This window comes from Amia ocellicauda, chromosome 22 (genome assembly GCF_036373705.1).
Source record: "Amia ocellicauda isolate fAmiCal2 chromosome 22, fAmiCal2.hap1, whole genome shotgun sequence".
In the NCBI taxonomy this organism is placed as follows: Eukaryota; Metazoa; Chordata; class Actinopteri; order Amiiformes; family Amiidae; genus Amia; species Amia ocellicauda.
Genome location: NC_089871.1, coordinates 8,513,585 through 8,536,127, shown reverse-complemented (window position 1 = coordinate 8,536,127; position 22,543 = coordinate 8,513,585). Strand labels below are relative to the sequence as shown.

The 22,543-nt window shown below is 46.9% G+C and overlaps 1 protein-coding gene across 1 annotated transcript; it reads left to right on the top strand.

Annotated features, from left to right (window-relative positions):
- Nucleotides 1-179: 179 nt before the first annotated feature.
- On the top strand, nucleotides 180-22,104 carry tlcd2 (TLC domain containing 2). Its single transcript, XM_066696163.1, has 4 exons — nucleotides 180-764; nucleotides 1,298-1,380; nucleotides 5,795-5,877; nucleotides 18,388-22,104. The coding sequence occupies exons 1-4, from the start codon at nucleotides 586-588 to the stop codon at nucleotides 18,763-18,765; spliced, it is 723 nt and encodes a 240-aa protein (XP_066552260.1). The 5' UTR covers nucleotides 180-585; the 3' UTR covers nucleotides 18,766-22,104.
- Nucleotides 22,105-22,543: the final 439 nt, after the last annotated feature.

The window sequence follows — 22,543 nt, the reverse complement described above, 5'->3', positions numbered from 1 at the left end:
ACGTTTAATTATAGTGGATTTAAACGGTGTTATGTATCTTTCTTACGTAAAGCGGGGGAAGAAAGAACTCCAACTCCCAGGGTTCCTCCGCCAGAGGGCGCGGTTACAATGTTTCCAGTCTGTAAGCCACGCCCCCAGATGTTGTTTGGTTACTATACGGGCAAAAAGTTACACAAGCAGAGCCCCGCCCGCCCGGGTGATAAAGTTGCTCCTCAGAGAGACAGACAGACAGACGGACAGAGACCCCCGATCCTGCGACTAGCCCCGCTATGGACCCCAAACACACACCAACTAAAGGAAGAGCCCGATTTTCTTGAGCACATGTGTCCCGGGAGTGGATTTATTTTTGGATGATTTATCTTGTGCAGGAACGTCAAGACCATGTTTTTGCGCCCTAACTAGAAAAGGAATTGAAATACACCTTGATGACGGGGTTTGCCTCCTGGTTACATGCTAGCAGCAACAATGTGTCGTTTCATAGAATAGCGCAAGCCGAGGAGACGCGGGGCGAGTAAAGCGCAGTCTCTGGCTCCGCCGTTATTAGTAGCGATATAATAACCGTCTTCCCGCTGATAACGCCGGGAGATGGACGTCTCCGCGGTGGTCTGGACGGTGGGCAGCTCCGCCGCCGCCTTTAAGCTGCTCAACGCGGCCGTGGACAAGTTTCCCATCCCCGAGACGGCGCGCAGAAACACCTGGAAATGGAGGAACATCTCGACCTCCTGCATCCACAGCGTCATCACCGGGGTCTGGGCAGTGCTGTGGTGAGTGCGGGCACGGGCATTGAGGTTACCACCTTCCCACACGTCTGATGTGTGTGTGTGTGTGTGTGTGTGTGTGATATGGAAACGAGCTCATCCCACAACACGCAAGGCACTATAAATACTGCACGTGCTCCAAGGCTGCTTTTATTATTATTATTATTATTATTATTATTGCAAATCTTACGTAGACATGGCTGTTTGTGTTTGCATGCTTTTAAACCATTGTTTTATCTTACTTTGCTGCACTAAAGCGTCATATACGCGCTTTGAAAGTTTGGTTTTGACTCCAGAAATGACATGCGGGCAGTGCAGAATTAGGGACGATGTCTGTTCATATGACATTTAATTTTCTTACTTATTTATCAAGCCGTGTTACTGTAGCCTGTTGTCTTTAAAACTTTGCTTTTAGTTGTACGTTGTATACATCACATGTATCTATGGGTATATATTTTTAAATGTATACATAGCATATATAATGTATACATATACATGATAAAATGATATTATTGCTTTCACTTCTTTGACTTTCCCAGTTTCTGCCTGCACCCGCAAATGGCTGAAGACCTGATCGAGACGCACTCGGCTTTCTCCCACGCACTGGTGTCGGTTTCAATAGGTGAGGTTTATTTTTTGTGGTTGCTTGTCGGAAATGGGCTGTCAGAGAAAATAAAAAAGTAAATTCTTGAAATACAAAGAAGTCGCTGAGCGGGAAACGCCCCCTGCAGCGTCACGGGGGAGGGGTCATTCATTAATTACTCATTCATTCAATTACCGAGGCAATTAAAAGCAGCTCTTCGGGTGCAGCCTGGAGACTTTTGGACGCCACCACCCGTTAATAAGCAGTTCAAAGGCTGCACTTGCACTGCATTTTACTTGTGCCACAATTATAGTTATTTTTAGTTATTTGTTTAAAAGTGTGGAACACGATATCTTTAAAGTCTGACAGATCTCCACCTGACAGCGGTGCACAGGCATCTCTCCACCTGTCCCTGCAGGTGTCTGACAGGTGAGCCTGGCTCCAGGGCGGGAGAGCTGTGCCTCTGCTCCCGGCCCTGCCTGCTGCCTGTCTCCTGACTAAGAGCTACATGGACTGACATGCAGCTGAGAACTCCCCACAGACACACGCCTCTATGACACATGGGTGCAAGCACAGTGTGCTCAGTGTAGGGGTTGACCCTGCACAGTATATCTAACTCTGAAATGGGTTTTCCTTCTCGCCCCTGCCCAAGAGAAAATAAACAAGTTGCCTTGATTGCTTTCAAGCGTCTTGTTGCTGTTGATACAATCTGTGGGCACTTTCTTTCTATTTATTGATGTATTAAATATGGCAGTGAGCCTCTGAGAGCTGTGGGCGCATGCTGTCAGTGCCACTCATGCACTGAGGGAGTGCCAGGCCGGGGCGGGGCAGTGAGTCGGACTGCGGTTCTGGCTTGTATCCACTCTCTGCCTTGAGCAGGTTAGTCTCGGGACACGGCAGGTTATTGCTGGTTACTGTCCAGCCAAGGCAGACTGCTCCTCATGTTGTAGGAACCATCAGGATACGCTTCGTAAGATGAATGACCCATAAATAAATACATATTTCTTTGAATGGATAGTGGAGCAGTATTTACAGTTATTCTTTCAGGTTTCTTTAGTTTTGGTTTTCAGTGGACGAGCACTTATTTAATTTTTAATCATTATTCACTTAACTCTTTCAGCACATAGTGATTTTAAGAGACCCATGAACGCAGCTGGTCAATAGTCCTCAAGGGGTTAGGGGGATCTGTAACTGCGTCCCTCCCCACTTCAGGCAAGAAACCCTCGCTATTCTCGCAGGCTGAAGCCCATATCCTCTCCCCTCTTGCCCAGACTCGGTTCACTTCAGTTTGGAGAATAATAATCAACAAATTTAAAAATAAACGGGTGTTAGGAGTCAGATTCGTGCAGTAGAGGAAAGGGGGCTTCGTTTCGTATGTTCAGAGGACGTTGGCGATATTTCACGTGGTGGAGAGTTGCAGCTCACGCGGTTCTTTTCTATTTGACTCCCACAATGCACCGGTCCGACTGCAGTGTTTGTGTGAGGTGGGAACAGCAGCCTGCCGAGCCATCGCTCCTTCCTTATTTATTGGAACGGTGTCGGGCAGCGAGGGGTCTGAAAATACCAAGGATTTCTCGCATTCCAGCCGGGTCCCACCCATCGTGTGGGGAGGCTGGGGGGGGTGTGAATCAATGGGGGGCTTTATGATCCGTCCCAGGCACAAAGGCACGCCCCCCACCCCCACCAAGACGGCTCAAGCCTGGGCCGCGGCTCAAAACAATCTGCCCCATTCTAGCCTAGTCGAGTTCCACTCCTCCCGGCTGCTGAGGAGGAGAAACAGCCGAGGATCGGATCATGCTCACCTCAGCCACTGACTCATTGTGTGACCATGAGCAAGTCACTTAACCTCCTTGTGCTCCGTCTTTCGAGTGAGATGTAATTGCATATTCACACACCCCTCTAGTCTCTGTAAGTCGCCTTGGATAAAGGCGTCTGCTAAAATACAAAAAAAAAAAAATAATAATAATAATTATAACAACAGCTGTGTGTTGAAGCCGTCGCCAGAGGATCTCTCTCATATATTTATTTGTTTACGATCAGCTTTTTAGCCCCTGGCCTGAACAGGAGCTCCCGCTTTGCACAAGATAGTGCTCCAGTGTGCAACTGTGTGACAGCTTTGCTACAGTCTTGGCAGCAGCCACCGATGAGGAGAGTCTCCGATAAGGGGAGCGCATGGGCTTATCTGACGTCGGAGCCTCTCGACGGGGGAGGTGCTTGGCTTCAGAAGACCCTCTTTGTTCTCAACCACATCACCCGTTCCTGAAAGGCTCCCCCCACTCCCCTCAGCGCATTTCACCTTATCATCCTTCGCAGGCCGCGCAGATGGAGGTTTATCACACTCTCGCGTCTCCCAGAATGTGTGGTTCGGTTGTAGCGTACCGGGGAACAGTCATTCGGAGGGGTTGTTGGCCCTTATGATTCTGGACGGGTTTGTTTATTGACAGTTAGGGGACACACTGTTCTTTCTTTCCAGAGCAGAGAGAGTGTCATTTTCTCCCTCTGGTAAATGGGCACGTGACCAACTCTTTTTGGCTGCTGACTTTTTCAGGATTCACAAGCCCTTTCCTTGAAAATGCCTCTGCGGTTCATTCCCGGGAGCAGGGACCGGTATTTGCCTGTTGCGTGACCAAGGTCACCAAGACTGATTGAGTTGTCCCCCCCCTTACTGGGTCATATCTGCCGACAAAGCGATGAATATTTGACTTGGCCACGGTGCCCGAGTGCTGGCTGGGAGTGGGGGATGTCAAACCCCAGCAGTTTCAGTTGCAAATATCCCTTTGTGATGTTCTTAAACAGACTGGAATCGCTTGACCATGAAAAGCTGTGTGTTAAAGACTAGAGACCCCCCATGATTACATTTCCTGCACTATTTCATCATTTGTTTAATTTCCCGTCTCTCCACCATTACAGCAGTGGTCAGTGAAAACTAGGCAGTGTTTTACAGTAATCCGAGTCAGATAACTGTACTTCACACAAGGCCAATATGTCTCCTGGTGAAGGGTGTGATGCATTTCTGTATTTACTTATCACCACAACAGTACAGAATAATGCATTGTGGGTCAGATGAGATTCCTGATGCAGTTAATTGGGCAGCTGGACTGAGGTGCTGATTTTATCCAAGTCTCCCTTCTGTGTTTAAAATCTGCCTCATTATTGTGAATCTGAATGCAAAACTTTGTGGTTTATGCTGCAAACATCTACCCTCATTTCAAAGTGTTTACCCACTCATATGTTGTGCTTCAGGTGCTGTTATAAAATTACTGTCAGGTTCACTGTAAGCTGTGAGGGATGACATTTATTGTGGGTTCCCAACCTGTGAATCAGCTCCTTTCTAGATAAACTTGTGTTTATCTAGAAAGGACGGGATGAACACGCCTATAAGATAAACATCTCCGTGCCTCAGCTATGTCAGCGGTCCAGGAGACATGACCCTCGGTGGTTGGCTTTGTTCTCACGATGGCTCACCGCTGCATTCTCACGCAAGACCTTTTAAGACCTTTAAAAGGGTCAACAGACAGCCCTTTTGCTCAGTCTGGAGTGATTGATGTCCGAGAGATGGAGCTCTGGTACTTTTCCAACAATATTGTGTCTCTGCTCGGACCCATTTCAGGTGCGTCCCAGAGGGGTCTTGTCATCTCGGTATCGTTTCGGACTGGCATCCCCTTCTCTGCCTGGTGTAGCTTGTACAAGCCTTCTACGCCATGCTGGTGCCCGCTGGAATCATCCAGTTTGCTGCCAAGCATAATAAAACAAGACGCCAGTGAGAACTGAACTAAGAATAGACTGCATTCATTCGATAAGGTGGGATTTAAAAAAAAAAAAAAAAACAAGAAGAACAAAATCCAATTGTCGTGCAACAGAACGCCAAAGCAGTTGAGAAGGAGTTCAGATGCCCTGGGAATTGTAAGGCGCTTAATGTATACACCAGAATCCATACGCGTCTACAAGCCTAACGAGCATTGCCGTTTGAGGTCCGGTCCTGAATGATGCTCCGCCTCGTTTTTAATTAAATGTTACAGCTCTCTTCTCCTGAAGACGCTCTCCATGGTAACTACCCTGTCCCCCCGTGCCTGAATCCTGTCACCATGGAGATGCTGTCAGTGGGCGATGACAGATAAAAATAGCAAAACCCGAAACTGACGTCCTGGAAACCATCTTCCTGGAGTCGCCATGCTAGCCGGGGCCTAGCCGCAGGGAAATGCCTCTGATGGGGCAGAAGGCAACATATCCATCATGAAATACAGGCACGGAAATGGCACCGTAGGAGCTCTTATTACGATTGACTTGGCAGAGTGTGTAGTGTCATGTGTGGCTGTCGATGGTTATGGGGTCTCGTGATACTGGGGTCTGTGTTGAATCCAGTGTGAAGCCGGACTGGGTATCGGTACAGTGTGAACAGGTAGTTCTGTGATGTTTGCTCCATTAACCTGCTTTGTCTTTCCCTGTCTTCCAGGCTACTTCATCTATGACTTCTTTGACATGGTGTTGCACCAGAAGCTCCACCACTCCTGGGAGCTGCTCTTTCACCATGCTGTGGTAAGTCCTCATTTTGCTGGATGCCCTTATTTTTTACACACTGTTACCTATTGATACAGCTGGGTATGTACTGGAGCATTCTGGGTAAAGTGCCTTTCTTAGGGGTATAACAACAGTGTCCACCACCTGGGATTGATCCCACAACCCTCGGCTCCAGAGCCCTCCCCCACACTGCTGCCCGTGTACCCCCAGCCAACCCCCTTTTCATCCCAAACTCACCCCGTAGTCCTGTAAGCCACACAACTTCCTGTTCTTCCCTCTTGTTAGAGAATGCAATGCAATGATGTGTTTTTTTACTTGTGAACAGAGATAAAGAGATCTCCAAATTCCAAGAGTGTTATTTCTTGTTTGTGTTTTGAACAGCTGGGTTGTTAGTTTTGCAGACCTGCTCTTCTCGTTTGCCCCGTCTCGCTCTCAGAGGAGCACCTGGATATAAGTTCCAGCTAATTGAAGTGGTGGGGGGACAACATTCCTTGCGATGTGATATCTCACAGTCCCTGCTGGGGGAGATCTGATTGGCTCATGCCCTTCCTGTCGTTGGTCACATACTGTACTGAGGAGATTCTTCAAATAGCGTGTTGTCCTTCCTTTCCTTTGGTTCACGTCAGCCGTTTGAAATGGGGATGTGCGTGACAAAAATTTTAACTATCGATAATTCGACAGCTGTCGTTGACGACTATTAGAATAGTCCCAACCCCTTTCAAAATGTGATGTACATTAAATGCAAAATAATTCAATGTGACAATTAATTAACTTCATTTTAAAATATGTGGCTATTACACTTTAAATATGTTAAATAAAGATTTATAAACATTAGGCTATGTAAAAAATACCTTTGTGATTAGGGGATGTACAGAAGTGGAAAGTATTACTTTTCCCTGATATTATCACCTTTTCTGGTTATTAAAACTTCAAATGAACTACAAAGGTTGTGACAATTTCTTAAAAAAAAAAAATAATAATGCTCACAATATGGGCATCTCCCGAAACATTTCATCAGAGTTGACATTCATAAGTCCTTAATATTTTGCAATCATAGCTGTATCCTGACCGACCAAAGTGTTTGTTTTTGTTTTTCCAGTTTTTATTAAATCATTAATTTCATTTTAATTCAATAAAAGCCTTCACATTAGCGTCCTTGTGGCAATATTTTCCTGTGATAACCGTGAAATACATATATATAAGACTCTAGCTAATTTATACAATCTACTTAATTAAACCATTTACTTTTTCAAACCTCACTGAACACATAGACTCCTAGTCCATTAAACCAAATCAGAAATGTACCTGTTTGTTGCTTCTCTTTCCTTTTCTGTCTGCTAGCAGCGCAGAAGGGTGTTTGGCTTTGAGGTGGATTAACACTGTAGATTTGTGGTAGTTTAATTGCTCTGCACGTATTTTACACTTAACGGTGTTTTAATTTACTTTGTCAAAGTATATCCATGCAGAACTTTTCTGTGAGGGAGCCATCATTAGCAGAGTTACATTCTAGTTTAGCCAAACACAGACCAGAAATAACAAATCCCACCTTCTGGTACATTTTCTGTTCCATCTCATCCTTAGTTTCAAATATTCAAAAAGTTAACATCACATCAACTGTATTGGTTTATCTATTTGTGAGTTTATGCATTTATTTTCCAGGTGTACTTCTTGGTATAGCTCAGAAACCTGCCATTTCGCTCTTTAGACGACACCGTCCTAGAAATGTCTGGATTGTGTATTAAGGGGTCCTCTCTGTTCCACCCACCGCAGTGAGGACACTGTGACAATAGAAGGTTTTGTATCGAACAACAACTGCATTGCTCGTCACAGAGACGGGCGATAAAGCCTGGAATCGGCCACTGGTGCTGTGAGAGGTTGTCATCTTACTGCTCAGACAATTATTGTACAGTTTCCAGACTCGACAAACGTTTTCATGGAGAGTTTAATACAGCTCCCCCGCCCCCTCCACCCCACCCACTGTACCTGCTCCTGTTTCAAAACCTCAAACCCTTTTGAAATGAACTAAAACGCAACCAACATTGCGCAGCTCCAGACACGCTTCCTTCTATGGCCCTGTTCATTGTCTTTATTGCTTTTATATTTAATTGTATTTGGATAGGTGGCGGTTTAATTTATGTGTACGTCTGTTTGTTTGTTGCAAAGGCGCTGGGGGGCTAGAAACTCAGAAAGAGGGCGAAACCCACAGAGGAATTAGTGGGGTCTCTGCTGTAGGAAAGACCCTGATATTTGTGTAACAGATGATGTACTGTCAGCCAGTTTCTTGGTGCTCAAAGTATGCAGTTCAGGGGAGTATCTTTTTTCACAGCATCTATTTGTCTAAAGTTAGTAAATTAATTTACTCCTGAATGGGAGTTGAGATTTTTAATGGGGGTGTTTTGAGCGAGGCTGAGGGTGTGTTCTCTGTATATTTCAGTAACTCCTTTACCAACCTTGAAGAGTCCAACTCGCAGTGTTAAACTCAGTTCAGACTTCATTATCATAAACCAAATTGCGCCTTTGCTTTTACATCTAAACCAGTCAACTTCAGACCCTGAGCTGAGCTGTTTAGGGATGGTCATGTGACTGGAGAGCCCAAATGGCAAGGAGATGGTCATGTGACCTAACAGTCCCCGCTGTGTTTTAACTGTGACTCGGCTGTTTCCATTCTCACACACCAGACGGTCCAATTGAAGGAATAAAAATAACAATTAAATGGAAAAAATATATTTAAAAAATGACGACTACATCTAGAGTTGTATTGTCCGCTCCTTGAAAAACGCAGAACAATGGCATTTTCCCACAGCACTTTCTAGGAGGCCCTGTAAACAAAGCGGCACATCTAAAAACACGGCCTTGTGTCTTCAAGCCTCGGTTAGGAATGTGACCTCGCGTACCTGGGCTGTGTCCCCTCCCGATCGCCTCTCCTCCCGGTCCGCCCTTGTCTCTCTGAGTGGCTGACCTCCTTTTGGTTTCTGTTTGGTCTTCTCTCGCTCCACTACTGTGGATTCCGTGTCAAGAGGAGTGCCTTCGGACTGTGAATGACTTTCTGAATGGAAAACTTCCGCGTTTGTTGTTGTTGGTGTGTGTGGCAATCATACAGCGGCTCAGCAGGGTACCGACCAACCAGTTCTTCTAGTTTCCGGATTGGCGTTGAAAGGCAGGGGCAGCGTTCCTTCCCACACGCTCCCATAGCTGCCAGTGATGAATGAAAGCCAAGGAGGTGACAACTGAGTTCATTTGGATGCTTATGATTTTATCCGCAACAAAAACGTAGTCTAAGGGGCTTCACTCCAGCAGCAGGGTTATGTAATTTTTAAACTATTTTTGTTTGTGTGAAGTACACACAGAAAAACACAAATAAACAAACGGGATTCAAGGTGGGCTTTCTTGAGGAATGTCTTCCTTCTTGCCATCCTAACATATAGGCCAGATCTGTGCTTGGGATATTGTTGTGATACAGGCACATTCTGACCAGTCTTGGCCATAAAAGCCTGAAGCTCTTGCAAAGTTGCCATTGACCTCTTGGTACCTCTCTGATCAGAGTCTCCTTCTTGCTCGGTCATCCAGTTTGAATGGCAGGGTCTTGGTGGTGCCAAACACCTTCCACTTCTTAATAATAGTCTAGACCGGATCCAAGGGATATTCAAGGCCTTATATCTGTGCCTTTGAACAGCTTTGTTCCGGTGCTCATGGTCGAATCTTTACTTTGAGGGAACCTACAAGACCTGCTCAATTGATCCTGAAATCATGTGAATCGCTACAGTTAAGCACCGGTGGAGTGCAATTTTAAGGGTGATTGCTCTCACCTGAGCTAATTTTGGATTGCTATGACGGTTTATATTTTAAATTTTCTACAACTTTCTAGAATTACTTTTTCGCTTGGAAGTTGTGGGGCAGGATGTGTAAATAAATGAAAGAAAACTCTTTTGCAGGATTTGTATTGCAGGCTATCAGGCAACAAAAGGTGAGAAGTGTGAAAGGGGGTTTAGGCTTTCTACAGGCACTGTATTGTATTTTATGTTATTTACCTGAAATCCAGCAAACATTGGTGTCTTTGTTAAGTGTGCCGATGCCCTGGCCCCCCGTCAGTCGCAGTGCCCCCCCACAGTGACCACGTGGCCAGCTTGCCTTTCTCCCCACTCGTGTGTTTGCTGCGACTGGGAGTGGAGTAACGCTTCCCCTTTGAGCTCTGCGGCTCGTGTTCACCTTTGGACTCCGTCGTGTCATTGACTCGGCCTCGGTCCCGCTGCACCGTTAGTCTTTTTTTGGTTACTTATTGGGGTGAGGAAAAATGTCAGCATGATCCTTCCAAACAAACAGAGACAGGAGTGATAAAGCGCTCAGCCAGCTGGACACTCAAACACACACTTCTTGAGGAAAACAAACCGGGGGGAGCTGCCAAGGCGCAGAGTAGAAAGCGAGGCCCTGGAACACGTCTGCTCTGTGGTACAAAGCCGCCTCCCTCCTCTCCTGACAATGGGGGGTGGGGGGGGGGGAGTAGAGTTTCCCGCGCCGCTGTTGCCTCATGTGTCCAGACAAAAGTACCAGCAATACACAACCCCCAACCCCCTGCTGCACCCCCTTCCTTCAGGAAACGGGAAGCCCCCTCTCGCTGCCAGGAATAGCGGCTGCTCCCTGACAGGAGACTCACACACTCCAGGGTTTAGTTCATGAGGATCTTTTGACGTTATTATTTATATATCATACATAATGCATGTGGGCCAAGATCTGATTTAGAAAAAACAAAAACAGAAAGTCGAGTTTCCCCTCCTGGCTCTCAGGAGTCGCTGCTCCCCTCCCTGCATGATGTCATCGCTCTGGGATTCACAGAATTCGTGGCTTCGTTTCCTGCAGACGCTGCTTCCAAATCTTCCCCAGAAGTTTCTCCTCCTTCTTAACTTGTTTACAGCGTTAACCACTGCTGCTGAAGCATGTGGTCCTTCATCACGCTGCCCTCATCCGCCTCTCATTCGATCTGATTGAGTTTCTGTAATTACGGCATGTCACCGATGCTCGATCACTACAGGGTGTAGGTGAGGGCCGCAGGGTGGGCCCTTCTCTGTGTCAGGAAACCCTTTCAATCCCTACGTTAGGAGATTCTGGGGTGCCTACAAACGGGACGGGCAAGACTGTCCATGTGACAGCTCCTGTGGTGGTGTTCATCACAGCTGTTGACTACAGTCCATCTGTGGGTGTGACTGTTTGTGTGCCCGTGTGTGTATGTGGCTGTGTGTGACCGTGCCTGTGTGCGTCTGTGTGTGAGTGTCTGTATTAGTGTGTGTGAGTGTGCTTGTGTGCGTCTGTGTGCGAGTGTCTGTATTAGTGACTGTGTGTGTGTGTGTGTGTGGCTGTGTGTGACCGTGCCTGTTGCATCTGTGTGTGTGGCTGCATGCGTCTGTGCATGTTCCTGTGTGCGTGTGCACGTGCGTCTGTCTGTGTGTGTATGTATGTGCGTCTGTGTGCCCGTGTTCATCTGTGTGTTCGCCCGTGGGACTGTGCCCGTGTGTGTGTATCTGTGTCTCTGCCCTTCCCGGAAGTATAACCCGATAGTCCAGCTCAGCTGACAGAGACCACTTACGTTTCCATTCTGGGTTTTGGCTCCGTTGCCATTTACTGCTGGATCGATCATTTGAATGCACTGGCTTTTTCCTTTTACTACCAAGACAGATTCCATATCGTAATGCATTTGAGAGAGCTAAATAAAATATAAATTTACAACCTCTACACACCCACACGTAATAGTTGTAATAAACTGGTTCAGAAATGGAAACAATTTTGCCTCGGTGGTAAAATTAGCAGCTTTTAATTAAAGAATCTCACTTTGTAAAGGAAAACAATCCAAAATTCATTTTTACCATCCTCACACTAAGCGTGTATGTGGCGTTACTTCGCTCTCAGTTTTAACCGCTGAGCACCATGATTGAGGCATCAGCTGCAGTGTAACTGTCTGCGGAGAGAGAGTGCCCTTTGGGGGGAAGCAGGACTTCCACAAGCTGGAAAACGGATACGCTGCTCCGCTGACATAATGTGTTCCCTTGGAAAAAAATAGACCATACATTCCTCTCGGGAGAGATCTAGGCATTCCACTTCTGGTAGACATTGTGTTTGTTGTGGGGTATCTTGTATTTTTTTTAGTGTGTGTTTTTTATATTTTTATTTTTTTTGTCTCCGAGTTCAGCCCCAAGGGGTTTATGGAGTCTGGTGCCCTGTGTTGGACAGAGAAGCTGTGCCAGCTAGGTGTGCAACTGCAAAAGAAGGGATGAGAAACGAGTGAAAGCTCCCTCCCCCTGTCGCTGTCTCCCCCAGGTCCTTTCTCAAGGGGTTTTTGTGACTGGATCTTGTTTTTTCTTCATGCTACCAATCGTGTGCATTCCTCGTGTCAGCCAGGAATTCACAATCGTGACCCACTGTGGGCGATGGTTTCTGTTTGGTGTGATTTATGATTGTAGGCCCCTGTTAAGTGTCAGTTAGTGCTGAGCGCATAGTTTGCATCTGAAGGGGTTCAGTCTGAATTTGAGTTGATCTGAGATTAAAAGAACACGAACAAGAATAGGGAACGACGAGAGGCCCTTCGACATCCGCGGTTAATAAGACTGAGGCGCAGAGATCGACGCTTCTCTCTGAAAATACATCCTGTCTGTGGTGTGGGCAGGGCGCGAGTGGGCCGGCTGGGAGAAGGAGATTCATTCTTGCGTAAAAAACTGGAAAATGAATCTCTCCCCTCCAGACGGCAGGAGCTCCATATGGCGCCCACATGTTCCCCTGCAAAACTGGGCTGGAGGCCCCGGCTCTTGCATTTAGAGATTACACTCAAAAATCCTGTCAAGATTTGTACATTTTGAAAACGGGGTGTTGAGAGCTTCCGGACTTTGTAAAGAGCTCCGTGTTCCGTGTGAACCCTGTGCTGTGAGTGCTTGGCAGCTACAGAGTCCACAACCGGTATCTCTGTCTCTATCAACAAATGGGGACTTAGTGTCGATTTTAAATGCAGGCATTTGAAGTATCAAGGAACGGGCCGTGTGTTGTGGATTGGTGTGGATTAGGGCTCGGGAAGTCCCCGGTTGTTGTTTTTTTGTCTGAGAGAGACGTGTGTGTGTGTGTGTGTGTGTGTGTGTGTGTGTGTGTGTGTGTGTGTGTGTGTGTGTGTGTGTGTGTGTGTTATTTAGATGCTTCATACACAAAGCTTCCAGGATGGACCTCCCTAAGGCCAGATGGGAGGACAGTGGTGATGTGCTGAGAAACAGGAATGCTGTCATTCCAGGATCACAGATCAGCTGCAGTCTGGATGACGGCTAGCGCCCTTTAACTGTGATAAGGTGTGCCTCTGAGGAATGCTTTTCTTTCCTTATTTTTATTTGCTTTTTGTGCCGTATGAGGGGATACCTCCGTAGTGTGTGTTTAATGGGGCTGAGGTCTTTTGATTCCTGGACTTGTTCCCATGATTGCTGAGAGAGGCATGGCAGAGAATGGACTCCAGCCAGCTGGATCCTGCGACTGACACCTCCCACAGCACATGTGCGGTCCCCATAACAACCCAAAGGACAGCGCTTTTTTCTTTCTTTCTCTAAACGACAACACCCTGACGTTTCGTGGCTGCCGAGTGACTCTCCGGAGTCACAGCCCTGAGGTCAGCGTCTGTCTCACAACGGCTGAGACTGAGACTCTGTCAGGGTTTCCATTGGCAGCCCCCAAGCAAGAAATAAAAGGCAGTCAGTCAGTCTCAGTTTTAAGAGTGCGGTGGGTGGGTGTGAGGACTCCTGGAGACGAACCCTTAACGCAATCCAGAACCCCAACCCTGGCCAAGTGTCCGAAATGTTGACATTCAGGCCGAGTCTGTATCTCCACACGGTTCAGTTTGTCCTGCATGAAAACACAAATACAAAATATTCCCTCCACATGTGATTGACAGATCCAATTGACCAACATACATTGGCAGAAACTAACACTGGTTAACACATTTTAATTGTTTTTGAGTGTGACCTGTCAACGCTGTTTAGAGGATTTTTGTTATTTTCGCGCACCCTCGATTATCTGCTTATCTCTCAGCTTGTGTAACCATTACCTCACACCTGTTAATCAATGACTCACTAACAGCCCTGGGGTGTCAGGGTGACTGATAGGATGTAAAGGAAGAGGACATTCAATAGTCCAGCCTTGACTGCGATGTAAAGATAAGGACCCCACTGACACCGGGTTTGTGATTGCTCTCGGTTTGTTTCATGCCTCTTCACTCGTAAGCGCTCTCTTCTGTTTGCGTTGCTTTATGTCCGTTCCTGTCGGAGCGCACAGGAACGATTGATCGATGCTGAGAGCAGAGACTCTCGCAATAAATGTAATCGAGAGAATGAAGAGGGCATGGTGGGGGGGGCACCTCTGCTGGCAAAGCTGGTCGTGCCATGCTGAATGAGGCCCAGGCACATTCAGGGACATCCATTCAGGCCGGGCACATTCAGGGACATCCATTTAAAGAACGGGAAACTGTTTACAACCAGAATCCTTTCTTTCTTCTTGTGTTGTGTGTTCGTTCCTGTTTGAAGAGCAGGAAGTGGAGCAGTTCGCAGCTCTTCTTTTCGGGACAGAGCAGCCAAGTGTGTCAGTGTCACAGAGCTGCCCTCCTCCCCAGGGAACGGTTTGCATCACACTGTGGGCTGACTGTAGGCCCTCCTCTCGCTGGCAGGACACTGACTGGCCCTGCCTGGCTCAGGGCCCTATTGAACCAGGGCCACGTGTCTCTGCAACAACACACTTGTGCTCTGGTCGCTTCTGGACTTCTGTTTTCACCGCCGATCGTTTTGATTAGTACTTTTTTTAATGGTTGTCGTGTGGCAATCTGCGCAATTCACAAATTCCCTTTAAAGGGGGGGAAATAAAATCATGAGCATCCGGTGTTTTGAATGTCTCGGCTCCTTTTTAAAAAGAGAAAATGTTCTGAATCTGTGTGAGGTTGTCAAGAGTGGCGAGGGGGTTTGGGAGAGAGAGCACGAGAGAGGGGGGGGAGATGGCAGTAATTAATCTCAGAGGGAGGATGAGTGAATGAGAAACAAAATGCATAAAATACACAGAGGTTTTCTCCGGAGTCTAACCTCAGTGTCCTAATTGTCGTGGGATCAGGGACGAACAGAACCGCTTTGGTGGTGTTGTGCTGTAGTAGCATCTGTCCTATTCTCTCTGTCGGTAAATACATCTAAAATAATATAGAGAGACGGATTACCCCTGTAGAGAGTTCAATAGGGCAGTAAGTGGGGATCACCGATCTACGTGTTATCCCCTCCCTCTGTCTCCCGTTCTTTGTGGACCAGGGAGACGCTGGCTTTGCACTATTGGTTCCTGTTGGCTTAGATGGTTCTGCAACGCCATTACTCTGCAAATAAGTTTGGTTTTGGCTTCTGAATCGGCTTTAGTGGGGATTACTGAACTAAGCCCATTAATGCTGAGTCGTTGGTAATCTCCCGTCCCCCATCGCCACGCTTGGCCGCTCACCTCATCCCTGCCAGGGCTCGTGGCTTTCTGATGGGGGAGACGAGGTGCCCACTGTCACTGCCCCACACACACACACACACTTGCCCTGGGGTCACCTGGCTGAACTCTGGGTTAGTGTGCTGCTGTCCTGCAGGTCTGTGTGTAAACACTACAGAACTGGAGTAAAGTGTCCCGGGGGCCAGGGGTCAGCAGTCTTCACTGGTCCCTAACTGATTTACCTGACCCAGCAAACAGGAGAGCACATTAATCAATAAGGTTGACTGGGGACCACTAAGCACAGCCCTTTACCCCCGAGGGTGTCAGGCGTCACTGCTGGTTGTGTTGGTTAAATGCGGAGGCTTGCTGGGGTGGAGAGACCGAGGACGGTTGAGGTTCCTATTGCATTGTGGCCCTAGGGATCCATGAAAGGGTTCTGCGACAACCATGGCAAAACAAGAGGGGTCGCCAGTTCCACAGAGACCGTACTCACCCCCCTACACCTCCACAGAAGACCACAAACGCCTGCTTCTCTCCCCCATGTCCCCGGGAGGCTGTTTTCCTCTCAGATCACCTGCCCCAGAGGGAACGTGACACTACAAACAGCCCCCTGCGCCGCACTGCATTGTGGGCTGTGAACAGCCTACTTATCAAGCGCTCTTTTATGAAGGCCCTTTCTAAACAAGGGTGGGAGAGGTTTGCTTTAATCCGGTCCCGCGATAAGCCGCGGTGAAGGGTCTCCCGGATCTTATCTGCTCATCGGCTCCCAGCGCTCGGCACCTGAGGGTTGTGTAAGAAGATGTGTAGCCCAAACAAGAGGCCGTTTCATAAACACGCTCGGAGACAGGAGGGAGGCAGGGCAGTGCAGGGAACAGCCAAGGTCACGCTGGCTTCAGATATCTCTGGTTTGAGAGTCAGTCAGCCGCCTAGTGAAGCTGTAAGAACGGCTGTGTGGATTTAAATCCTGTCCTTGTCCTTGTCATAATTGTCTTTATCAGCAAACATGAGCTTGAAGAGTCTTTTGAAAATAGATTCTGAAACCGAGTTAGTGTCTGATCTTCTGATGGGTGAGTGCTTCTCTGTTCAGACTCCAGTGTGTCCAAGTACCCCTGAAGTCCTGTCCTCCCTGCCCCTGTATACGTCTGAGAGTTCACACGGGACAGGAGATCTTGTCCTGTCCTGCTTTTTTGCACAGTGCACCTTGTATGACCCCAGCCGATAGCTTTGAGTGGGGTGCCCCCTAGTGGACTAGCTGCAAACTAATGAATTGTGCTTTATTATTAAAATTGGTGGTAGTAGGAGGTGACTGACTAGTTTACAAGAGACGTGGATCTGTAATGAAGAGATTTTCAGCATCTTTATTCTAAATACCAGGACTTCACTCCCTTATAGTTTCTTAGGAAACTGTTTTAAGCCACAAAAGGGAACTTTTTTCCTTGTGAAATCAATGGATTGCAAAACTGCAGTCTCTCGAAGTGGACCTGTTCGTTTAAAGGCACTGGCACATTCAGAGAGGCTGCCGTTTGCCCTAGGAGTGAGTTGGAAATAGTTCATCGAGCAGCTAAAGGGATTTGTTCCCGGTGTGTTTAAAGAACGCAGAAAATAACTTGAGTATAAAATAGTTTAAGCCCTTCGAATGTGGTCCACTCTTCTGCAGCCACCTTCCCTCAAAGAGAACTAATTTAGATTTAGATTTTCATCCTTTATGAGCCAGATTGAGGCGACCCAGACGCTGACAGTCTGGTCCAGCTGCTATAAATACACCTGTGACTAATTTCAGGCCTGCACCGCACCAGGGTTAATCCACGGCCTTTGTCTTACTTCTGCAGGGTTCATCATAATTTAATCTGTATTACAGAGGGGAGAGAAATTATTATTAGACCCCTGCAGCCTCGATTTCAGAAGACGGTGACAGCGAGGTCATGTGACTGTAGGAAATGGAACATGCTGTCCTACACAGATAATGGTGTTTATGACCATGTTGTAAAAAGGCTGTGCCTTATGAATTAATGTTTAAACTCTTATTCGGTGTCTCTGGCGTGATGCCATCATGAGACGGAGCGTCCCGATAAACCAGTTTGGAAGCCGCTGATCCAGAAGCACACAGATTCATGTAGCGAACACATCTGAGTGTTTTTCTCCGCTGTCGAGGTTTGGGTGTGGATTGTGAAGAAAGATTTTGTAAATCTGTGGCCTGCCTTGACTTCCTCTGTCTCTAAAAATAAGTTTTCTTCCGCAATGTATAGCGTAACACTTTATCACACGCGGCTTTGAAGTGGCAGTCTTCGTCACCCCCCCTTAACGGTATTTTACTGCTTCTTAATCAGCAGAGGAACTTCAAGCTCCCTGGCATGAAGAGTCTGTCTTCTTATGAGACAAAACAAGTTCTATGTTATAAAAAGAAGTTACACAACTAATCTGTGGCCCCTGGGGAACGTCTGCCCATCCATACTGCAGTGCACCGCTCTGATCAGGGTAATTTCAAACCCACACTGACCATTGACCATTGTCTTTTAAGTAAATTGCTCCAGATCTCTGGCGATGGTTATTTGAGAGAGAGAGAGAGAGAGAGAGAAACGAGTGGTAACGAGTCACAGGATTCAATTGAAGCAAAGTGTAACAGCTGTAGTACGGTTATCTGCTGTCAGATAAGTGGCTGTGACCTTCAAGGCCCATCTGAGGTTGAGAGACTATGTGCGCGAACTGGTGTGTGTGTGTGTGTGTGTGTGTGTGTGTGACGGTGGCGGGTGTCTCTGTGTGTGGGTCACATGTTATCAAGCATACCACAGACAGCACTTGTGTAACTGCAGTGTGAAACAGTGCGTCATTGCTTAGTTGCAGGGCGGGGAATTTATCCTCACGGTTTCAGGCAGGGACAGCGAAGGAAAGTGAGTGAAGTGTGTCCACTCATTGTGTCTGCATCTGTTCCCCATTTTCAAGTTGCTTATTTCAGAATCATTGTTCAAACCGAGACGCTCGAGTGTGGCGCTCACCTTGCGAGTGATATACAGATTGTTCCCTCGCTCACTGTGTGTATTAACCCTGTGTGTGCCATCCTGTCCCCCCCTACAGGTGATCACGTGCTTCGGGATCTCGGCGCTGTCTTCGCGCTACATCGGCTTCTCGGTGGTGGCCCTGCTGGTGGAGATCAATTCGGTGTTCCTGCACCTGCGCCAGGTCCTGCTGATGGCCAACCTGGCCAAGAGCACCCTGTACCGGCTCAACAGCATCGTCAACCTGGGCACCTATGTGGTCTTTCGCATCAGCACCCTGGCCTGGATGACGCGCTGGCTGGTGCTCAACCGTGACAACGTGCCGCTGCTCAGCTACACGGTGGGCAGCGTGGGCATGGCCATCATGACCGCCATGAACATCGTGCTGTTCTACCGCCTGCTGCGCAGTGACTTCCTCAAGTCCAGCCTGGAGGCCAAGAAGGAGAAGGAGAAGTAGCTGGGAGGCTGGGGGAGAGGACAGGGGAATGGAGGGTAGCCGGCACATGAAAAGGAATGAAAATGTTAAAAAAATGTCCCTTTAATTTCAGCTTTCGCGAACCCGCACCCCCCGCTGATCCAGCTGACACTTGCACACGTACAAGCTCTGTCACTCTTACACACTCTCACTCTCATACGCTCTCACACTCTCTCGCTCTCTCACACACGGGTGACATCCCCCACGTGCAGCTCCCCAGTTCCAGCACTGAAGTGCCAGCCGCATTTTCTGTCCCCCCCATGCTGTCAGCGCAGCGATTCAGGCTGGGGTGGGAAAAACAATTGGACAACCACAACAAAAAAGAAACGACCAAAAAAAACCTGGGCTTTGAAGTTGTTTTTTGTTAGTTTTATTCCATTATATCGCAAACCAACAGCCGGGATTTCTGTCCACGCTTCACAGAAATAGATTTTGGAAGAACAGAATCCCGCTTTTGGTCGGTTTAACAGGTTCTTCCACCCAACACAGCCCAGCCCATCCTCCCGCCACCCGGAGGTTTCTGCCCGGTTTCACACCATCGCAAGCGAACGAAGTATTATGGTCATCCCTCAGCCGTCACTTGGATCCAGGGCGACAGCGTACAGCCACCCAGACTAGGTCTCGTCAGTCTGACACAGGCCCACATTAATCCAAACTCCGACTGGCCAGCCCATCACGCGTGTCAGTGGGTCAGGATGTCCCGGGCTTCCATAGTCCAAGTCCTGAGTATGCAGTTGGGTAAGGATGGGAGGGACGACTTTTTGGATTTAATCCAGGTCAGAGTCACTGTTCGCAGTATGACACAGTTGACGTGCTCTAAGATATTGTTAACCATGTTGCTCGTATGGCTGATGAGGACCTTTGTCCGGTCGTCGTCATATTCATAAATTCAGCACGGATGGGCAACACTGAGCCATTACAATGCATCGGGTGATTCACACATGTTTATACAAGTCTTTTACATGACACTACTGGGGTTTTCTTTTTCTTACGCAGATTAGAAGATGTTGACATTCCACCATTAGCACACACAGTACCCTAAACTCACCACTATCACGAGTGCAGTCTGGTTCCCAAGGCAGATCAGGCACATGTTGTCCTAGGATACTGATAATGACTTCCCCCTATTGTGCATTTAAATTTCAAACCCATGTCACGCGTCCCTGTATTACACACAGGGAGCGTTTCATGTAAAAGCGAGTCTCGGAGAGGAAGAATTGGCTGTGCCTCTTGGGATCTTTCTAAGGAGACCCAGTTCAGACCTCAGTACCTGCTACCTCAGAAACCTGTAGCAGTGTTGTTGTTTTTTTTGTTTGTCATCTAGTTATGTTCGTTTTTTTGCCTTGAGTGTTCTGTATTTATTGTGTTGTACAGTGTTGTGGATTGTGATTCTTAATGGTTAAAAGCACTGCAAAAGGTAGCCAAGACTTTGCATCACTAAAGCACATTCTTACATTTCTAACATATTTAATTGGGTTTAACCCCCCATTACTCTGCAGCCCAATCATGGATTCCCTCAGACGCCCTGGCATCGCCGGGCTTTCAGAGCTTACATGTGCAGGGTGATCACCGGAGTGATGATCGGCTCATGCGGTCCTGGTTTGTCTTACAGTAACAATCAGTCAGGTTGCTACATTGCTTTGCTGAAGCCAATACAGAAACCTCCACCAAAAAGAGTTGTGGTGATTAGGATTCTTACAATACAATATATATACATCATCATCATCAAGCTGTCTCCACTGCTGGATGAAGGAAGGCCGTCCCAAGATATTCCCACTTTTCACACCAGCAAATCTTATTTCATCTTCCCATCTTCTATCTGGTTGTCTTCTAGAACTTTTTCATCTCTTAGGATCCACTCTATAGTTTCTTTTGTCCATCTTTGGTCTGCTCTTCTTGCAGTGTGTCCGGCCCCTTGCCATTTTTAAACTCTTTTAACTCTAAAATTTTCGTTTGTCCTTGGGTCCATTCCCTCTGCCTATTCCTAGCATGCCTCTCTCCATGCTTCGAAGTGGCGTTTCCAGTATCCGTGTCCGTTGTGCGTTTGGTGACGGGGTCTCACCCTGAGCTGGGCCGTGTAGTAGCAGCACAATTAGACCTCCGTCAGTCCCACGCTGCGATTGTGACGATTTAATAGAAACCTAATCTGGTTACAATGGGAGGGAGAGGGCTGCTTTACTGGCACGACTCTGTAATGAACCGGAGGCTCACGGCTTTCCTGATTGTAGACGCATGCTTTTTTAACTTGTACACATCCACAGTGACCTCATAATAGCCAGAACCATGGCTGCTTATTCAGGAACAGCGTAGGCCTCTAAACCTATTGTAACATGCTCTGAGATTTTATAATGATTGTTTTCTGAAATGTCATATAATTGTGTTTTTGTATACTGTTGGCAGACCCCATATACATATATATATGTAGCCTTTGTTTTATAACTGATCTGAATGATTTGAATCCCTTTGCCGTTGATCGCTGGGTTTGATCGTGGAGAATGAGACTGAAAGATGGTTGGTTCCGCAATGCACAATATAACCTCTCTCTCGGCAAGTGGCAGACCTGGGAGATTGGGTTCTGTGTTGAGAGAAAAGGCCGCTATACAGTTGTATAAAACACCTTAAGTACTGAATAACTTAAATATGACACATTTCCCTTAAGTAGCATATTAGTAAGGCATCTGGGCCTCCTGGGCTCGGCCAACTGCAGTCACCCAAGCACCCAGAAACATACAGAAACGGGCAAACAGGCAAACTTCTCTGAAGTTGTTTTATGCAGTTGGTATTTTGGATGTAAAAGTCTTAGATTTGTACAGCTTTATTAACTTATGTCACTAACACAGAGAGAGACATCACAGGGGACACATTGAAAACATAGCCAATATAGGTATGCAGTATTTTGAACACACATGAGTAAAGATGGTGCGTAATCGTCACAGTTCTTAAATGTTGTTTAATTGAATTGAACTGGATTTAAGGAAACTGGATGCCACTGTTTGAAAGATCCTGAGAGGGCTGAGCCTGTACGGAGCGTTTCCAATTAAGTGCGGACCAGAACCGCATTACAAACCTTACCAGTGAAGTACGGCTCAGTCCGAGAAGCCCCCCCGCACAAAGCCCAGGCGATTGTCCCCAAGAGTTTACAGGCAACAGTCTCCTGGCTTCTGTGTTTTCCACTTTTGTGATTGTACGGTAATTTGTAAGAGACAATATTGTGTGAATTGCACATGGGATACTAATTTTGTTATATAATGTTTTTGTAATTGATGATAATACATGTAATTGTAATATGTTTCTCTATAATAAAACTGATACCTACTGTAAGGTGTGGATTAGTTTATTATTTCTATTATTTTGCATGTGACACCCTGTGAATTCTTGTTCTCTCATCTTTTCAACCGTGCAAAAATGCAGTTCAAAACGGGTGGCATTTTTTGTGCCTTTGTGACACTTTTGGCTGTCTAGTACTACAATTTGTCTTTTCCTTATTGGGATTATATTTGCACTTTAAAGGCGTTATGATATAGGTTTGTCTTAGGCTAGATGTTTTGGGAAACTGTTCTAGTATATTATATTGTCGGCTTTGGATAAGGGCTTCTGTTGTGTCTGTCAATAAATAAGTAATAATATGGATAATTGAACTGCAGTCTCTCTCTTGGACAGCAGGGGGAGACGCATTTTACCCTAAAGGCTGTGTCTCTGTCCCTGGTGCTGAAAGGAGAACTGAAACCCTGATGCAGTATATTTTTAAAAATGCATTGAT

Coding starts and splice junctions, on each gene's coding strand:
- tlcd2 (XM_066696163.1), top strand. CDS start 586: ATGGACGTCTCCGCGGTGGTCTGGACGGTGGGCAGCTCCGCCGCCGCC. Junction 765..1,297: donor GGGGTCTGGGCAGTGCTGTG/GTGAGTGCGGGC, acceptor TGACTTTCCCAG/TTTCTGCCTGCACCCGCAAA. Junction 5,878..18,387: donor TGCTCTTTCACCATGCTGTG/GTAAGTCCTCAT, acceptor CCCCCCCTACAG/GTGATCACGTGCTTCGGGAT.